This window comes from Neovison vison, chromosome 7 (assembly GCF_020171115.1).
Source record: "Neovison vison isolate M4711 chromosome 7, ASM_NN_V1, whole genome shotgun sequence".
NCBI lineage: Eukaryota > Metazoa > Chordata > Mammalia > Carnivora > Mustelidae > Neogale > Neogale vison.
Window position 1 is genome coordinate 53,130,109 of NC_058097.1, and position 14,473 is coordinate 53,144,581.

General features: G+C 60.3%; 2 protein-coding genes across 2 annotated transcripts; one reads left to right on the forward strand and one right to left on the reverse strand.

Moving 5' to 3' along the window:
- The first annotated feature begins 314 nt into the window (after positions 1-314).
- On the forward strand, positions 315-2,166 carry LOC122913364 (paraneoplastic antigen-like protein 8B). The gene has a single exon (XM_044260113.1). It carries the CDS (start codon positions 334-336, stop codon positions 2,164-2,166), a length of 1,833 nt encoding a protein of 610 aa, XP_044116048.1. The 5' UTR covers positions 315-333.
- A 6,976-nt stretch (positions 2,167-9,142) lies between these two features.
- CCDC8 (coiled-coil domain containing 8) lies at positions 9,143-11,858 on the reverse strand. The gene is made up of 2 exons (XM_044257062.1): positions 11,760-11,858; positions 9,143-11,631 (listed from the first exon to the last, which is right to left on the reverse strand). Exon 2 carries the CDS (start codon positions 11,057-11,059, stop codon positions 9,542-9,544), a length of 1,518 nt encoding a protein of 505 aa, XP_044112997.1. The 5' UTR covers positions 11,060-11,631; positions 11,760-11,858; the 3' UTR covers positions 9,143-9,541.
- Between the last annotated feature and the right edge of the window lie 2,615 nt (positions 11,859-14,473).

Genomic DNA, 14,473 nt, shown 5'->3' on the forward strand with positions numbered 1-14,473 from the left:
CCTGCACCTGGATGAGGCCGCGTCACTGAGGCCATTCTCAGGGACAAAGGTCGGAGCAGCCAGGCTGGCGACATCCCTGAAAGTGACTCCTAAGCCCCTCTGCGGATTTTCCAACGGCCCCAGAGAGGGGGCATCAGGCCAAGCTGCTGCGTCAGCTGGTTAGAGGCGACAAGAGCCTGATCCAGAGGCCCCAGAGACTTGCCACGTTCCCCTGAACCTGAACTCCAAGGCTGCGGCACTGTTCCAAGGCGGGATTTGCACAGCGAACCGCAGTCCACGTCCGCCCCAGGCTTGCTGCCACGCGGCCAACGGCACCAGCCAGCAGGCGGCACCATGGCCGTGAGCCTTTTGCGGGACTGGTGCCGGGGACTGGATGTGGACACGCACCGCGCACTGCTGGTCACCGGCATCCCGGAGGGCCTGGAGCAAGCCGCCATCGAGGCTGTCCTGCAGCCGGCCCTCTTGCCCCTGGGCACATTCAGGCTATGGAACACCAGGGCCGCGAGGGACCACAAGGCCAAGGCCGCCCTGGTGGAGTTTGTGCAGGACATAAATCACGCGTCCGTCCCCAGGGAGATCCCGGGTAAGGACGGAGTCTGGAGGGTTGTGTGTCAGGACCCCGCGGAGGACCCAAGAGTCCTGAGGCACATGAGACGGCTGGTGCTGGATGACAGGCCCTGGAAGGCCACAGGGCCCTGGGCCCCCGAGAACACGCTCCCCTCTCCCGCTAAGGAGACACAGGCCCAGGGTTCAGAGCCAACCGCCAAGAGGGCTGGCCCACCTCCTAGGAGGGGCCGCAGGGCTCGCAGAAACAGAGCTAGAGGCAACAGGTGGGCCCCGAGGGGCCAGAGCACCGAGGGACGGGAGCAGCCGCCCACATCTGCCAGGCGGGAGTCTGACGCCTCCTCCGAGGGCAGCCTGGGCATCGTGCTGGAGGAGCTGGACCAGGACGACCTGAGCGCGGACGAGGCGCAGAGCGTGCTGTCCACCACGCTGCACCAGGCCGCCAGGGAGCTCAGCACGAAGGAGTGGGCCCTGCAGGGCCGCACCCACGCACGAGAGGGGACCCACGAGTTCTTGGCCCTGGTGACGGTGACGGATGAGGCCAAGCAGGAGCCGACGGAGAAAGAGGCCTCAGAGCCCCAGGCGGTCAGCCTGGACAGCAGCGGCGGCAGCAGCGAAGCCCGGAGCCGCGTCCCCGACTTAGTGGCCCTGCTTGCTGTGCGAGACGCGGGCGACGAGGAGCCCGTCGACGGCGATGCTCCCGAAGGCGAGTCGCAGCCGAACGGGGAGCCGGGAGACGAGGAGCTGGACCACCCCGAGTTTGTGGCCATTGTGGCCTCTACGGACCCGTCGGACCCCTCGGCCCGCGAGGAGCTGCTGAAGATCGCTTCCGTGATCGCGTCCCTGGGCTGGAGACCCCGCACAGACCCAACCGATACCCTGGGCGAGGTCCTGTCCGTCCTGTGCCAGGACACTGGGGGAGCCCGCGTGCAGGTGCAGGATGCCGGCCGCCGGGTGGACGGCCTGGTGCTGCGGAAGGCCACGGGCGGCGGGAGCCTGCGGGAGTGCGTGTGCGCCCTGGCCGCGCCCGACCCCCTGTCGCCGGGCAGGAGGGCGCCGTGGGGCCTCCTGGCGGGCTGGGGCGACGGCGAGGGGGGCCTCCTGGAGCTCGTGGCGCTGCTGGCCGCGCGGGACACGGCGGGGGTGACGCCGGAGGCCGGGGACAGCGGCCGGGAGGGCGGGCGGGGCGGGCGCGCCGGAGGCCAGCTGGGCGAGGTGCTGGAGCTGCTGGCTGCCGGGGAGGGCGCGGCGGCGGAGGCGCCGGAGAGCGGAGAGTCGGGACCCGAGCGCCGGGCGTCCGGGAAGGCATGGACCAAGCGGGCGCGCACGGCCTCCGGGACCCTGGGCGAGATGGCGGCGGCCCTGGGCCCGTCGGGCTCCCGCAGACGCCGAGGGGCAGGCGGAGGCCGCGGCGGGCGGGCGGTCACTCCCGAGACGCGCGCGGGGGACCGGGCGGCGGCGCAAGGGAAAAAGAAGGGGCGCGCGGGCGCGGAGCCCCAGGTGCAGGCCGGCGAGGTCGGGGCTCAGCCGCCCCCCGGCTCCGAGTCAGCCCGCGGGAAGAAGACTCGTCGCGGCGGGAGGCAGTCCCCCAAGTGCCTCTAGGGGAGCCCGGAGTGGCGCGGCCGCACCCGGGGCGCTGCCCTCGCCCCCAGCGGCAGAGGCGTCCTCCTGGCTTCACCGCGCCTCTCCCGGTTCCGCCGCGCTGCGGGCCTCCGCCTCCCCGGCCCTTCTCTGTCCCACCATCGCGGGTGGCGGGATTGGTCCCCAGGGAAGGAGAGACACGTGTGCACCCCAGAGGCAGCAGCCCCAGGGGATGGGATGGCGTCTGTGCCTACCCGGGGGCCTGGGCTTCCGGGGGTCCCGGGGTTAGCACGGGGCTGAGCGTGGCCTTGGGGCGGTGGGGAGGCTTGCTGTGCCAGAAAATTCTTTCAGGTTCTCTGAGAGACGCCCATCCTTCCAGACACCTGCTTCTGGCCAGCGTCTGTGGGCCCCTGTCCCCCTGGGCCCCAGTCTCATGGGGCCTGGGGCCTGGGATGGAGCCTGGGCCACCCAGCTGGGCGGTGGGTGTCTGAGTGGAGTGGACGCCTGAAGGCTGATCCTCCCTGCTTGGGGGAGGAGATGATTCCAGAAAGAGGGGCAGCCGGAAGGGCAGAGGGGGCAGCTCCTGGGGGAGGGAGAGGTCCTCTAGGAGAGGAGGGAGGACAGGTGGGGAAGGGTGGGGTAGGGGAGGAAGAGGAGGAGGAGGAAAAAAAGTGAAAAAGCACCAGCCCTGTCCCCCTCAGGTGCAGCTCAGACAAGTGACCCAGTTCCTCAAGGCCAAGGCCAGGCAGCTGCTACTGTCCACAGGCTGAATCTGTCATTCGGGCTGACCAGTGATTTCCAGGAATCTGAATTATCTGCCACCATTTGCAATCCGGTAAACTCCGGATATCTGGCTTCCCTCAATGGCTGTGCAGGGCAGCTCACCTTCCTCAGGCCTGTGGTCGCCTCTCCACCCCCACCCACACCTGTTGTCCCAGCAGCTGTGCCGCCTGTCCCGTGAGCTGACCAGGCCCTCAGTAATGGCCTTGCAGGGGGCATAAGAGGAGGCAGGTCCCGGGATCACCCTCTGAGTGACTCAAACATCAGAGGGGACCCTGAGGGCAGGGGCGGGTCCAGCCAGTGTAGGAGCTGCCCTGGGAATGGGAATGGCTGGAGAGGAAGGAAGTGTCCCCAGGAGGGAGCTGCAGCCCAGCCCCCAGGTCCCCCCAGGAGCGTGGCTCAGCGCTGTGGGGTTCAGCACCTGCTATCCCAAGTGTGGCTGCTTCCGTGGGGTGTCCCTGTCCCATGGTGAAGCGGACATCAGCCCTTACAGCCCACCTCAGCGTGTCCCTTCTGGGAGTGCTCTGTACTGGATGCTGCTCCTAATCCTCTCGCCCTGGGGCTGTGTGTGTGTCTGTGCCAGAGTCCCTGTCCCCAGGGAGTGACAGGCCCATTGTGCCGGGAGGGCCCTCCCTCCAGGTCTCCAGGAAGGTGCAGGGGCCTGGGGGTGCCCTCACAGCCCGACTGGACTGTGCAAGCCCCACCTAGGGACACCCAGGTGCAGAAGCAGACTCAGGACATTCCTCAACCATTCTAGAAGCTTCCTCCCTCAGAACTCCAGGGACCTCCGTGGGACAGTTCCTGAGATCACCAGGGAGCAGGCCAGAGTGGGCCTGGGGCTGGGTCCGGGGAACAAGCCTCCTCCTCCTGGGGGGCGGTGGATGGCCCTGGGCTGAACAGCCTCTGTGGACACCAGGGGTGGGGAGAGCCCCATTGCAAGTGTAAGCGTCTCTCCTGGTGCACTTGTCGCCTGGGACCCTTCAGTAAAGTGAGTTGAACATTTGAACATGCTGGTCTCGTGTCTCTGTGCTCTGGCCCGGGGTTTGGGTGGGGGTGGGGGTGGAGGGTAGGGGAATTTCTGAGGTTGGACGACAGGTGCCCCACCTCCCATAACTGAAGTTCAGCTGGAACACCTGGGCTCGTCCTGTCCCTGATTTATACCCAGAGTCCTTTGCTTCTTCAGCGGCTGCCCCTGCCCCCGCCCGTACCTAACCGCAGCCATATAAATCAGGCCTTGCTCCAGCTTCTACCTGCCCCCACCCCTGGCCTCCTTCTCTCACCCACTGCGGCTGTCTGGTACTTGGCTGTATCTTGTCAGGTCTCAATACTCCACCATCTTCAGAATGCCCTTTCATGGTCCATCCAACTGCATTTCTGGGGCCCAGCCATCACCCCTAAAACCATTCCCATCCCACTCCTTCTGCATCACCTCTGGTCCCAGTCTCTGTCCTGGTCTCTAGTGCCCAGGTTAGTCTCTGCCCAACTATATTTCACCCTGGTGACCGTGTGGACCCTTCATCCTGCTCTATTGCCAAGACCCTTCATCCTGCTCTATTGCCAAGAACTGCTCCCACGTGTCACCCTGAGATCTGACCCCTGAGCCCCTGTGCCAAAGGTCTGTCATAGACCCAGACTAAGGGGGTTCTGCCTCCACCCCCACTGGGATCCCTCCTCCTGCCCTGTGGTCCACTCTTTGATTACCTCACTCTCCCTAAACCTTTCACAGGCTTCCTTTGTCCCTGCAGGTTATTATTTTTTTTAAGATTTTATTATTATTTATTTGACACAGAGAGAGAGAAATAACAAGTAGGCAGAGAGGCAGGCAGAGGCAGAGAGAGAAGGGGAAGCAGGCTCCCTGCCAAGCAGAGAACCCGATGCGGGGCTCCATCCCAGGACCCTGAGATCACGACCTGAGCCGAAGGCAGAGGCTTAACCCACTGAGCCACCCAGGCACCCCTGTCCCCGACAGGTTAAACTGAAGTTCTTATAGCAGTCTAGACCTGCTCTGTCCAATAGGGTAATCTCTGGTCACAAGGGACAACACATTTAAATAAAATTAAATAAGATGGAATATCTACTTGCTTAGCCATAGCCGCCACCTTACAAGTATTCCGGAGCCACATAGGCCGGCTGGCTACCATTCCCGTGCAAGTATAGTACATGTCCATCTTCACAGAAAGTTCTCTGGTACAACACTGCTGTGGTTCCTCTGTCCCCGTTTTCTCTGCCTCACCGCCCAACACTCTCCCATGCCTTCAGATGCCCAGATTTCCTTGCCTTTCAGGGAACACTGGGAGCCCATTCCCGCCTCAGGGCCTTTGCACTTGCTGTTCCCCCTGGCTTGGAGTGCTTTCCCCAGGATATCTGCATAGCTCCACCCTTCACTTCATCCCCGTCTTTGTTCAATTGTCCCACTCCTGAGGAGGACGTCCCTGACCACCCTATGTAAATGTGACCCTTCACACCCCTACTTTTTCAAGCTCTGATGGATTGTCACCTGCCACTCTAATTTGTTTGCAGATGACCAGCTGATGACACGGGTATTTCAGGTCCAAGGGCAGAAGGGAGGGTCAGGTTGCCCCAGGATGAGGGTGCGCAAGCTGCTCCGGCTTCAGCTGTCGCGCAGAGCCCGGGCCGCTGCGCCCCAGAGCTTCCACCAAGCAGCGGCAGTCCACGAGCAGGGACCAGGGAACCCCCAGCCCACGTCCCCGCTGCCGACACCACAGGCCGAGCAGCTTCGGGAGAGCGCCTCCCGCCTCCCGCTGTCCGACCGGACCGCCACAGCGCAGCAAGGGTCCGAGGGTCAGGTCCGGAGCCGAGGGTGGGCGACCGTGGGGCGAGGAACCGCGGAAGCTCTCGGGCGCTGCGCGGCTGGGCAGGGCCGGCCCCGGGACCGGGCTGGGGCCGCCCTGTCCCCCGCCGCGTCCTCCGCGCCAGCACGGTGTCCGCGCACGGTGGCGGCCCAGACTCTAGCTGCCCCACGACCGACCGACTGAATGAACTACGCGCGTCGGGAGAACCGCGGCCCAGATGCTGCTGGCGGGGAAGGTGCTGGAAGGCTACGCCTGCCGGGAGGGGAGAAGGCTCCGCCGAGCCCCGCGCAAGCCCCCGGGCCGCAGGCTGGTCCCCCGGAGCCCCGTGGGAGCCGCAGTCCCGAGGACACCGAGCGGCGGCAGGAGGCAGCGCCCAGGCAGAGGCCGGACGGACTGGGCGGGCCGCGGGGACACGGAGCCAGTCCCAGTGCTCGGCGCTGGCGTGGCGGCCCAAGGGACACCCTCCCACGCGGACCCTCGCGGGGCGCCGTCGGGCGGAGGCACTGAGGAGACGATCCTTGGGCAGGGCGCGCGCTTCGGGGCGAGCCATCCGCGCGACAGGTTTGCCAGCCTCGTCCATTTCGGAGGGGCTCGCGGACGCCCTCACTAAGTGACCTTTGAGCAGAGACCCCAAGAAGGGAGGGCCGGGGCAGCCGGATGGCTGCACTGTGGCCACGGAATGGCTCGGGCCCGAGATCCTAGGAGACCTTCATGAGTGATCAGAGACCCCTCCAGGGCCACCTCCCATGCTCTTTGCGTCCCTGTGGGGTCTTTGGGTGACGAGATTGCGTTTGGGTTGTGGGTGTCTTTATTTGATTCTGTGCATCGAATAGGGTTGGGGGAATATGAGGAAAGCAGGTTTTCACACCCATTTCCCAGATGAGGAAAGTGAGGCTCAGGGAGGCGGGGAAGGGACCTCGAACTTGGCTTTGTCCTCCTGCGGGGCTCCCTCGCATAAGCCCTTAACCGTCCCAGAGCCTGTGGCCGCGGTGCCCCCCCAACTCCATCCCCTACCCAAGCTCGCCCCGCAATCTCAGGCCCAATCTGTCCCATCCCGTCCCCTTGGCCCGCTCGAGTCCCGGGACTCCTGCGAATGGAGTTGGGTCCCAAAACTTCTAGGGAGAAGATCGAAGGCTCCAGGGCCCGCTGACTCCGCTGGCTCCCCACCCCACCACTCGGAAGAGGGGAGAAAGCCTGCACCAACTGCAGCTCCGCGGTCCTCACCAGGGGGCGCTCCAGGACCGCTCGTGAAAGGCGCGCCGGAGAGGCTCCAGTCCTGGGCGCAGGATGCTGCGGGCCCAAAGCTCCACCTCTGAATGTCAGGCTGTGAAAAACGGACATTTCTGTAGGGCAGCGGTCTTTCGTGTGGGGTCCTGGAATCAGCTTGATAGAAATGCATGTTCTCGAGCCCACCCCACACCTAGGGAGTCACTGGGCGTTGGGAGCCAGCAGTCTGCGTTTTAGAAGGCCTTGCAATGGGTTCTTCTGCACGACCAGCTTGAGAGAGGTCTGCTGCGGGGTCTGAGTATCTCCTGGAGCCCTGGGGTAGCGCTTTTGAGTCCCCGGGGTGGGGGGGCTCGTCGGAATCACCCTGCAAGCCTCCGGGCTCTGGGAGCCCCAGCCACCCCTGCAGCACTTGCATGAGAATCTCTGAGCCTGCGGGCTGGGCAGGGGTGTTGGAAAGCTCCCCGGGTCGTTCCACACACCAGCCAGGATTGGCAACCCCTGTCCCGGGGGCCCCTCATTAGGGCTGAGATGTCCCGTGAAGTTCTGGCTGCCTCTGACGTACAATGAATGGAAGTAGGACGAGGAGAGATGAGGTCTGTGTGGGTTGATTTTCTTCCAACACATTACGTCTTCTTCCATCCTCTCCGCGGTCCTGGGAGGAAAGCTCTGTAATGATCCTCCTTTAAGATGAGTAAGTAGAGGCACAAAGAGGCACAAGGTAACCAGCCCAAGGTGACACAGCTTGGAAGGGGCGGTGCTAGGCGTGAGCCAGGCTCCAAATCCCTCCTTGCCTGCCCCCTAGTGGTTTCCTCCTGCCATGTGTGCCAAGGTGCCAAGGCACACCAGCATGAGGGGCCCAGAAAAAGTCCCTGGTATTGCGGAGAGGCACCTTGATGGCTGTGTTCCGTTATTTTTCTCTTTGGGGACATTTAAAGGTGTCCACATTTAGGGTGTCGTCCAGTTTTCTGGTGCCCCCCCCCCCATGAAAATCCTGGCATGTTTGAAACCGCAAGCCTGGAGGTATCCATGGGCTGCCTTTGGGGCCGATGCCCTTTGGAGGCTACATGAAATCTGGATGCTTATGCCTGGGCCGCTGGGATGGATTTGTCCCTAATCTCGGGAGTCTCCTCCTGGTGTCTCTCACTGTCTCCACTCCCACCTTCTTTCCCCTACTAGGACCCCAAACAGACTAGGCCCTCCTGGGCATGTGGCTGATATTCTCCCAGAAGGGCAGCAGTCACGGAGTACCCCCACTTCTACCCCAGGCCTGGCATCCAGATCATTCACTGGGCATTCCAGACATGGCCCCATCCGGCCTGGTTATTCCCTGGACCCTGGCAAGTCCATTCCTTCAGGTGGGGTCCACACCCTGTCTTTCCTCCAACCCCACTGGGACTTGTCCTTGCTGGGCTAGGGACTGTGAACAGTATAAGTTGAAAGGAACTCTTAGCATCCTATGGAAGGGGCACCAGCAGCTACTACTTCCAGACCAGGAGCAGGTGAGGGCAGGTGATTCTTTAGTTCTAGCGGCAAAAACTAAGAAAAAAACCCAGGCTGGGACTGCAGCTGAAGCCAAGACAGTTGTGGCCTCCAGGCTTCCCCCCTCTGTGACTTCCTTCCCTCCCTCCCTCAGTGAAGCTGGGATATAGCCGTGTGCCGCTTTTTGTGGGTGCGTCTGGGATTTGCGGGACACAAGACAATACAGAGAGTTCCCCCAGTGCCCACGGGGACTTAGCCAACCAATCTGTCCCCCATCATAAGTGCCAGCCATGGTTCACTACATATCACACCACGATCTGGCTTTTTGTCCCATCTCTATTGCAAAGAGTTTTCAATGTGCCCAGGGACTGATCTGCCCCAAGAGATGTTCTGGGGGCTTGATCAAAATGGAATCTGGGGCCACACAGGCAGCTGGAGCAAATCCACAGCTCTGGGATGAAGGGCCCCAGAATCTGAATTTTAGCCACGTTTCCCAGATGATTCTTCTGTACTTGTAACCAAGCTTGGGGGAAGTATGTAAGGTCCGGGCCCTGGGCCAGGAGCCAGGGGCATGGGGATGACAAGCAAAGTGACATAAACACAGGGCACCATCCTGGAGGGCAGGAGCATAGGGGACACAAGGGAGTGAGGACACAGCCCCGGAGCATTCTTCAGTTGCCCAATCCAAAGCCAGGAAATCCCGTGGTAAACATTTTTATTTGCATGTGGGCTTGCGCCCTTTTTTTAAGTTCAAGGATGCTGACAATGTTAAGGGGACAGTAGAAAAGAAGAGAAAAGGAGAGAGGGGGAAGGAGTATCTCTGCTGCTTTCCCCGCTTCAAGCCGAGCACCTAGAATTGCATTGCAGATGTTAAGATCATGAGCGATGCGACCCCTTTGTATGGTTGTTTCTTTACGTTCCTTGGGTGACTAGAAGGAATCTTTTTTTTTTTTAAATCAATACATGAAAGATAAACTTCTAATAAGACAGAGGGGTGCTGGGTGGAGATGGGAGGCCCGCTGCCCGGCCCTTGTCCACCTCCATTTTCAAGTATGGCGGCAGGAAGCCATGAGATCCAGGGCACCCCTATCTTCACCTCACAACTGGTCTTCCCGTTCTCCCTGCTCTGCTTCTGCTCTGGCCTCTGCCCTCAACACCCTAAGGCTCCTGGCCTCGCCTGCCCTGGGAACTCTCTTGGGCAGGGTTGGCAACCGGGGAGTGTGCCAGAAGGCTCTCCGGCGCTTGCGAAACCATGAAAAACGGCCAGGAGTCTGGAACCTCACTGTCTTGACCTGTTTCCGGGCCTTAGCTCCCTGAGTTGTCCCTATGGCCCCCCGAGCAGCTGGGGCTTCAGCCCTTTGGTTCTGTACAGCTTCTGCCCTCTGGTCAGCTGTGTCTTCAGCCCCATCAGATGCAGCCTCGGCCCCCTGGACAGCTTGGGCCTCTGCCCTTTGATTATCTGCAGCCCCTTCCCTCTGATTATTTGCCGCCTCTGCCCTTTGGACAGCTATGGCTTCTGCCCCTGGATTATCCTCAACCTCTGCCCTCTGATTTTCTACAGCCTGTATCCTCTGATTATCTTCCGCCTCAGCCCCCTGCACATCTGCAGCCCCTGCTCTCTGATCATCTGCAGCCTCAGCTCTCTGATTATCTGCTGCCTCTGCCCTCTGATTATCTGCAGCTTCTGCCCTCTGATCATCTGCTGCCTCAACTCTTTGATCATCCGCAGCCTCGGCCCTCTGATCTGTGGATGCCGCTTCTTCCCTCCTGCAACGGCGAAAAGAGGCCCATTTGATTTTGGGCCTCCATTGTCTTGGGGGCATCTCAGGCTCCCACCCATCTCCTGTGTTGCCCACATTGTCACTCAGGCTGGCTCTGCCTGACCCCGAGGCCCCAACCCTCTCCGGCCTGGTAGATGCCTGCTGGGCTTCAACCCCCTCAGGGCTGGACCTGGGCGCCCAACCCTTCACCCTCCGCTTCAGCTTCCCCCAGGACACCTGGCTGACATACTCTCGCCACCTGTCCGCCTTGGACAGCTGCGGCCTGGGGTTGTCCTCGAACATGGGCACGGGCAGGTTCACGCGGCGGCGGGCAGGTGGCGCGCTGGGTTTCTTCTCCCCTCGCTGCAGGAAGGCCTCCACCAGCTCCTGGTCGTCCTCGCTCTCCAGGTCGCTCCCCAGAAATTTGCTGCCCAGGTAACTGACTGGCATTTTGCGCACTTTCCTGCTGCGCCCCGCGCCTTTGTGACCCTTGTCCCCCTTGTCTCCCTTGTCTCTAGAGGTCTCGAAGTCACTGAACTCACTGTCGCTGGCATTGCTGCTGTCATAGGTGCCCACCACCAGCCGTGGGGGCGGGGTCACCATCTGCTGGACTCTCCTCCTCACCCTGGGCTCCTTGGGCTTTTGGGGGGGCTGGGGTGGGTGTGGGGTGCTCTTCTCAATGATGCGGGCCACGTCCTCCAGTGTGCGGCCTTCTTCCTCCAGAAACTGGATCAGTCGCTCGCGAAATTCCGCCTCCTTGGTGGCGGGCTTGGAGATGACCCTCCATACGCCTCCGGCCAGCCTGACCTCCCGGGGGATGAGCAGATAGTCCACGTCCTCCCCGATCTGCAACATCCCCACCGTGGAGTCCTCCTCCCTGCGGAACACCTTGCCGATCTTTTTAAAGGTCCCCACGGGCTTCAAGGCTTCCACGAGGACGTCCAAATCCACATCTTTGCAAACATCAGGCACGCTCCAGAGGATCAGGCAGTCGGGGGAGGGGAGGAAACCCCAGGGGAACCAGCCCCCCACGTGGCTTTTCTCGAGGGTCTTTAAGATCTCCAGGGTGAAATCGGGAGCGGGGGCAACGACCCCAAACTACACTGTAGGCCTGAGTCTTGGGGGGGGCGGGGGGGCGTCCCCGCAGAACTGCCAGGAGGGTCTCTCCTCTCCAGCAGAGGATGAGCCGATCCCTCCCAACTTCTCCACCAGCCACAAAGTCCAATCTTGACCAAGTCCGGCTCCCCCGCCCCAAGGACTGGCGGGAATCGGTTCCCAGGATGCTTACGTGAGCCGGGGAGTGGTCCGTCCTGAGGCTTTGAAGCCCACCGCCAGCTGCAGACGTGGGGTCCCGGTTCCAAGTTAGGGCACGGGCTGCCCCCGTGGCTCTTCCTGCGTTGGGGACGCGCCTGCACCTTGGGAGAGGCCTGCGCACACAAAGACGGCTCAGCCGGGGCTATTCAATATGGCCGAGGCATTTGGAGGCCACAGCCCAGTTCCCCCTCCCAAAGGGTCTCCCGCCCCCAGGCTGGCGGCCACCCCGGTCCAGGCTGACCTTGACGCGCCTGCAGCCTCCCAGCCCCTGCGCTCAGCGCGAAGGATCGCGCGCGGGCAGGAAGTTCCTCCTCGCTGTCCCCTAGGGTGAGGCCCACCTTCCCCCTTCTCATCTTACACTCCGGGACTCGGGAAGACTGACAGGGGGGCTGTCCACTCCCTTCGGGGCGCCCTCCCTCCCCTCCCCCCACAGGGGTGTGGCTGCGCTCCGGGCCTCCCTGGGGCCACAGCTTCCAAGCAGACCGCCCCCGCCAAGGCCCACGTCAGCACCTTCCGGGGAAAGGCGGCAGTTCCCCAACCTGCCCTTCTAAACGCGGGTTCCAGCCAAGCCCTGGAGGTGGGTGTGCTAATAAGGCCGGCCTTTGGGAAGCCATTGGCACTGTTAAGCTTCAACATCATGCGACTTTGGTACCCGCAGGTCCTACCTGTTCAAGCATATATGTCGGTGGAGAAACGGTACCAGGATCTTACTGCCCCAGGCTCTAGCGCGGGCCTTGGCACACTGCAGGTGCTCAATAAATATTTTGGGGGTGAATGAATGAACCGAAGTGTTGTCCATCAGGAGGAACTGGCTCAGTTGTACAAGTCTCACACTGGAATACTATGCAGCTATGTAAAAAAAAAAAAGCACCTGGTATAAAGGATAGTCAAGTTTTATGGAGCATTTCCTGGCGCTTTCTGTGGATTAACCCCATGAAATCCTCCCTATATATAACATTATGATGCAGATAATGGGATCATTCCCATTTTATTTTATTTATTTAAAATATTTTTATTTACTTGAGATAAAGCAAGAGGGAGAGTACAGAGGGAGTCCATGCTGGACAGAGCCCAATGTTGGGGCTCGATCCCAGGCCCCCGAGATCAGGACCTGAGCCGTAGGCAGCTGCTTAACCAACTGAGCCACTTGGGTGCGCAGATCATTCCCGTTTTATAGCTGAGGATGTAAAATCGCTTGCTTAAGTTCCCACAACCATAAGTGAGAAAAACCTGGATTTGAATCTGAAACGGTCCGAGGTGTGTGTGTGTGTGGTGATGGTGGGGTGGGCAAAGGATCTAGACCTGCAGATGTACTAATCCCAGGTACCAGCACCGCCAACAGTAGCTGTCTCTGGGGAGGGGCACTGGGGACACCCAGAGGTGGCAGAGACATGTACTTTTCCCCTCTCTATCTTCTTGGATTGCTTGGATTTTTAGCTGTCAAAAATGTTAATTAAATAAGTGAAATTCAGGGATGCCTGGGTGGCTCAGTGGGTTAAACCTCTGCCTTCAGCTCAGGTCATGATCTCAGGGTCCTGGGATAGAGCCCCACATCGGGCTTTCTGCTCGGCAGGGAGCCTGCTTCCCTTTCTCTCTGCCTGCCTCTCTGCCTACTTGTGATCTCTCTCTGTGTCAAATAAATAAATAAAATCTTAAAAAAAATAAGTGAAATTCAAGCAGAGGTCCTCAGAATCAGCTATGGACAGAGAGGGGTCAGGATTCCTGGGATGGGGGGCCCAGGATGTGCCTGGGTAACTCCAAGGCAGCTGGCTCAGCATTAGTACTAATAACAGTGAAATTGCAGGGAGTTTCCTTGGAACCGGGCACACTGCTGTGTGCGGGGGTGTGGGGGGACTGTTGTTGGGAATTCTCAGAACTATGTGGTAAGGTGGACCCATGGAAAAGCTCCTGTTTCCCCCTCACTGCCTGCTGTTGACCCCAACCCAGCAGCTGGAGGGAATCTTAAAAACTTAACTCAGATCTGTCTCTACTCTTTTAAAAATCCTCCATCCTACTCAGAGTAAAATCAAAGTCGTCACCGTGGGCCACAAAGCCCTAGCATACCTCCTCCATTTCCCTCTCTCTTTCTCTCCTTCTCACTGACTGCGCTTCAGCCACCCCCACCTCTTCACTCTTTATTAGAGGTCCCACTCAGTTCCACCTCAGGGCCTTTGCACTTGCTGTTCCCAACCTCCAGGTTGCTATGGCCCCGCCTTCTCTTGGCAATTTCCCTCTGCCCAAATGTTTTTTTTGGGGTGGTCATTCTACACCCCACCCCGTTCCCTGCACCCCAACAATAGGAGTGGCCTCTACCCTCTCCTGAGTCCTCTATCTCAGGAATCCTTAACCCTTTCTAAATGTTATGGGGCCCTATTCAAGATAAAGTTTTTCAATGCATAGAACCGCATCCATCGGATTACAAAGGAAACCGATTATAATGAAACATACAACCATTAAAAGAAAAATTTTAACAACAGCAAAAAAACCCTGTAAAATAACAATGACTTTACTACAAGGTATAAAAAAGAACACATCATTTTATTTAACTCACGACCTGGGATTTTATGTAGCTCTTGAAAGAACCAGGCAGATGTGGAGAGAAAGAGGGAGGGAGCGGGAGAGAGGGAAGGGAAGGTTGGTGAAGATCTCAGCGAGGCCTTTGCACAATTATTGGCTTGTTTGGGTTGTTTTTGCCTTTGCAGAGCCCGGTCGGTAGGCTTTGCTGGATTTTCTCCTTCTTCTCAAAGGCTCCATCCCAGCCGGCCCACTCAGCCCCCTCCATGGCCTCCAACCGCCCGGCCCCTCCCTTGTGCGGAGTTTCCAGCCGCCCAGCGGTCTCCACGGCAACTCAGAGACACGCTTTAGCGCGGGTCCGCTCTGGGAGGGGAGTGTCGGCGTGGGGAGCCGGCCGCACCTCTTCTGGGCTCCTTTTCCCTACTTTAGGCCTGATCCCCT

Bases quoted from the DNA above. Each gene is read 5' to 3' on its own strand.
- LOC122913364 (XM_044260113.1), top strand. From the start codon at position 334: ATGGCCGTGAGCCTTTTGCGGGACTGGTGCCGGGGACTGGATGTGGAC.
- CCDC8 (XM_044257062.1), bottom strand. From the start codon at position 11,059: ATGTTGCAGATCGGGGAGGACGTGGACTATCTGCTCATCCCCCGGGAG.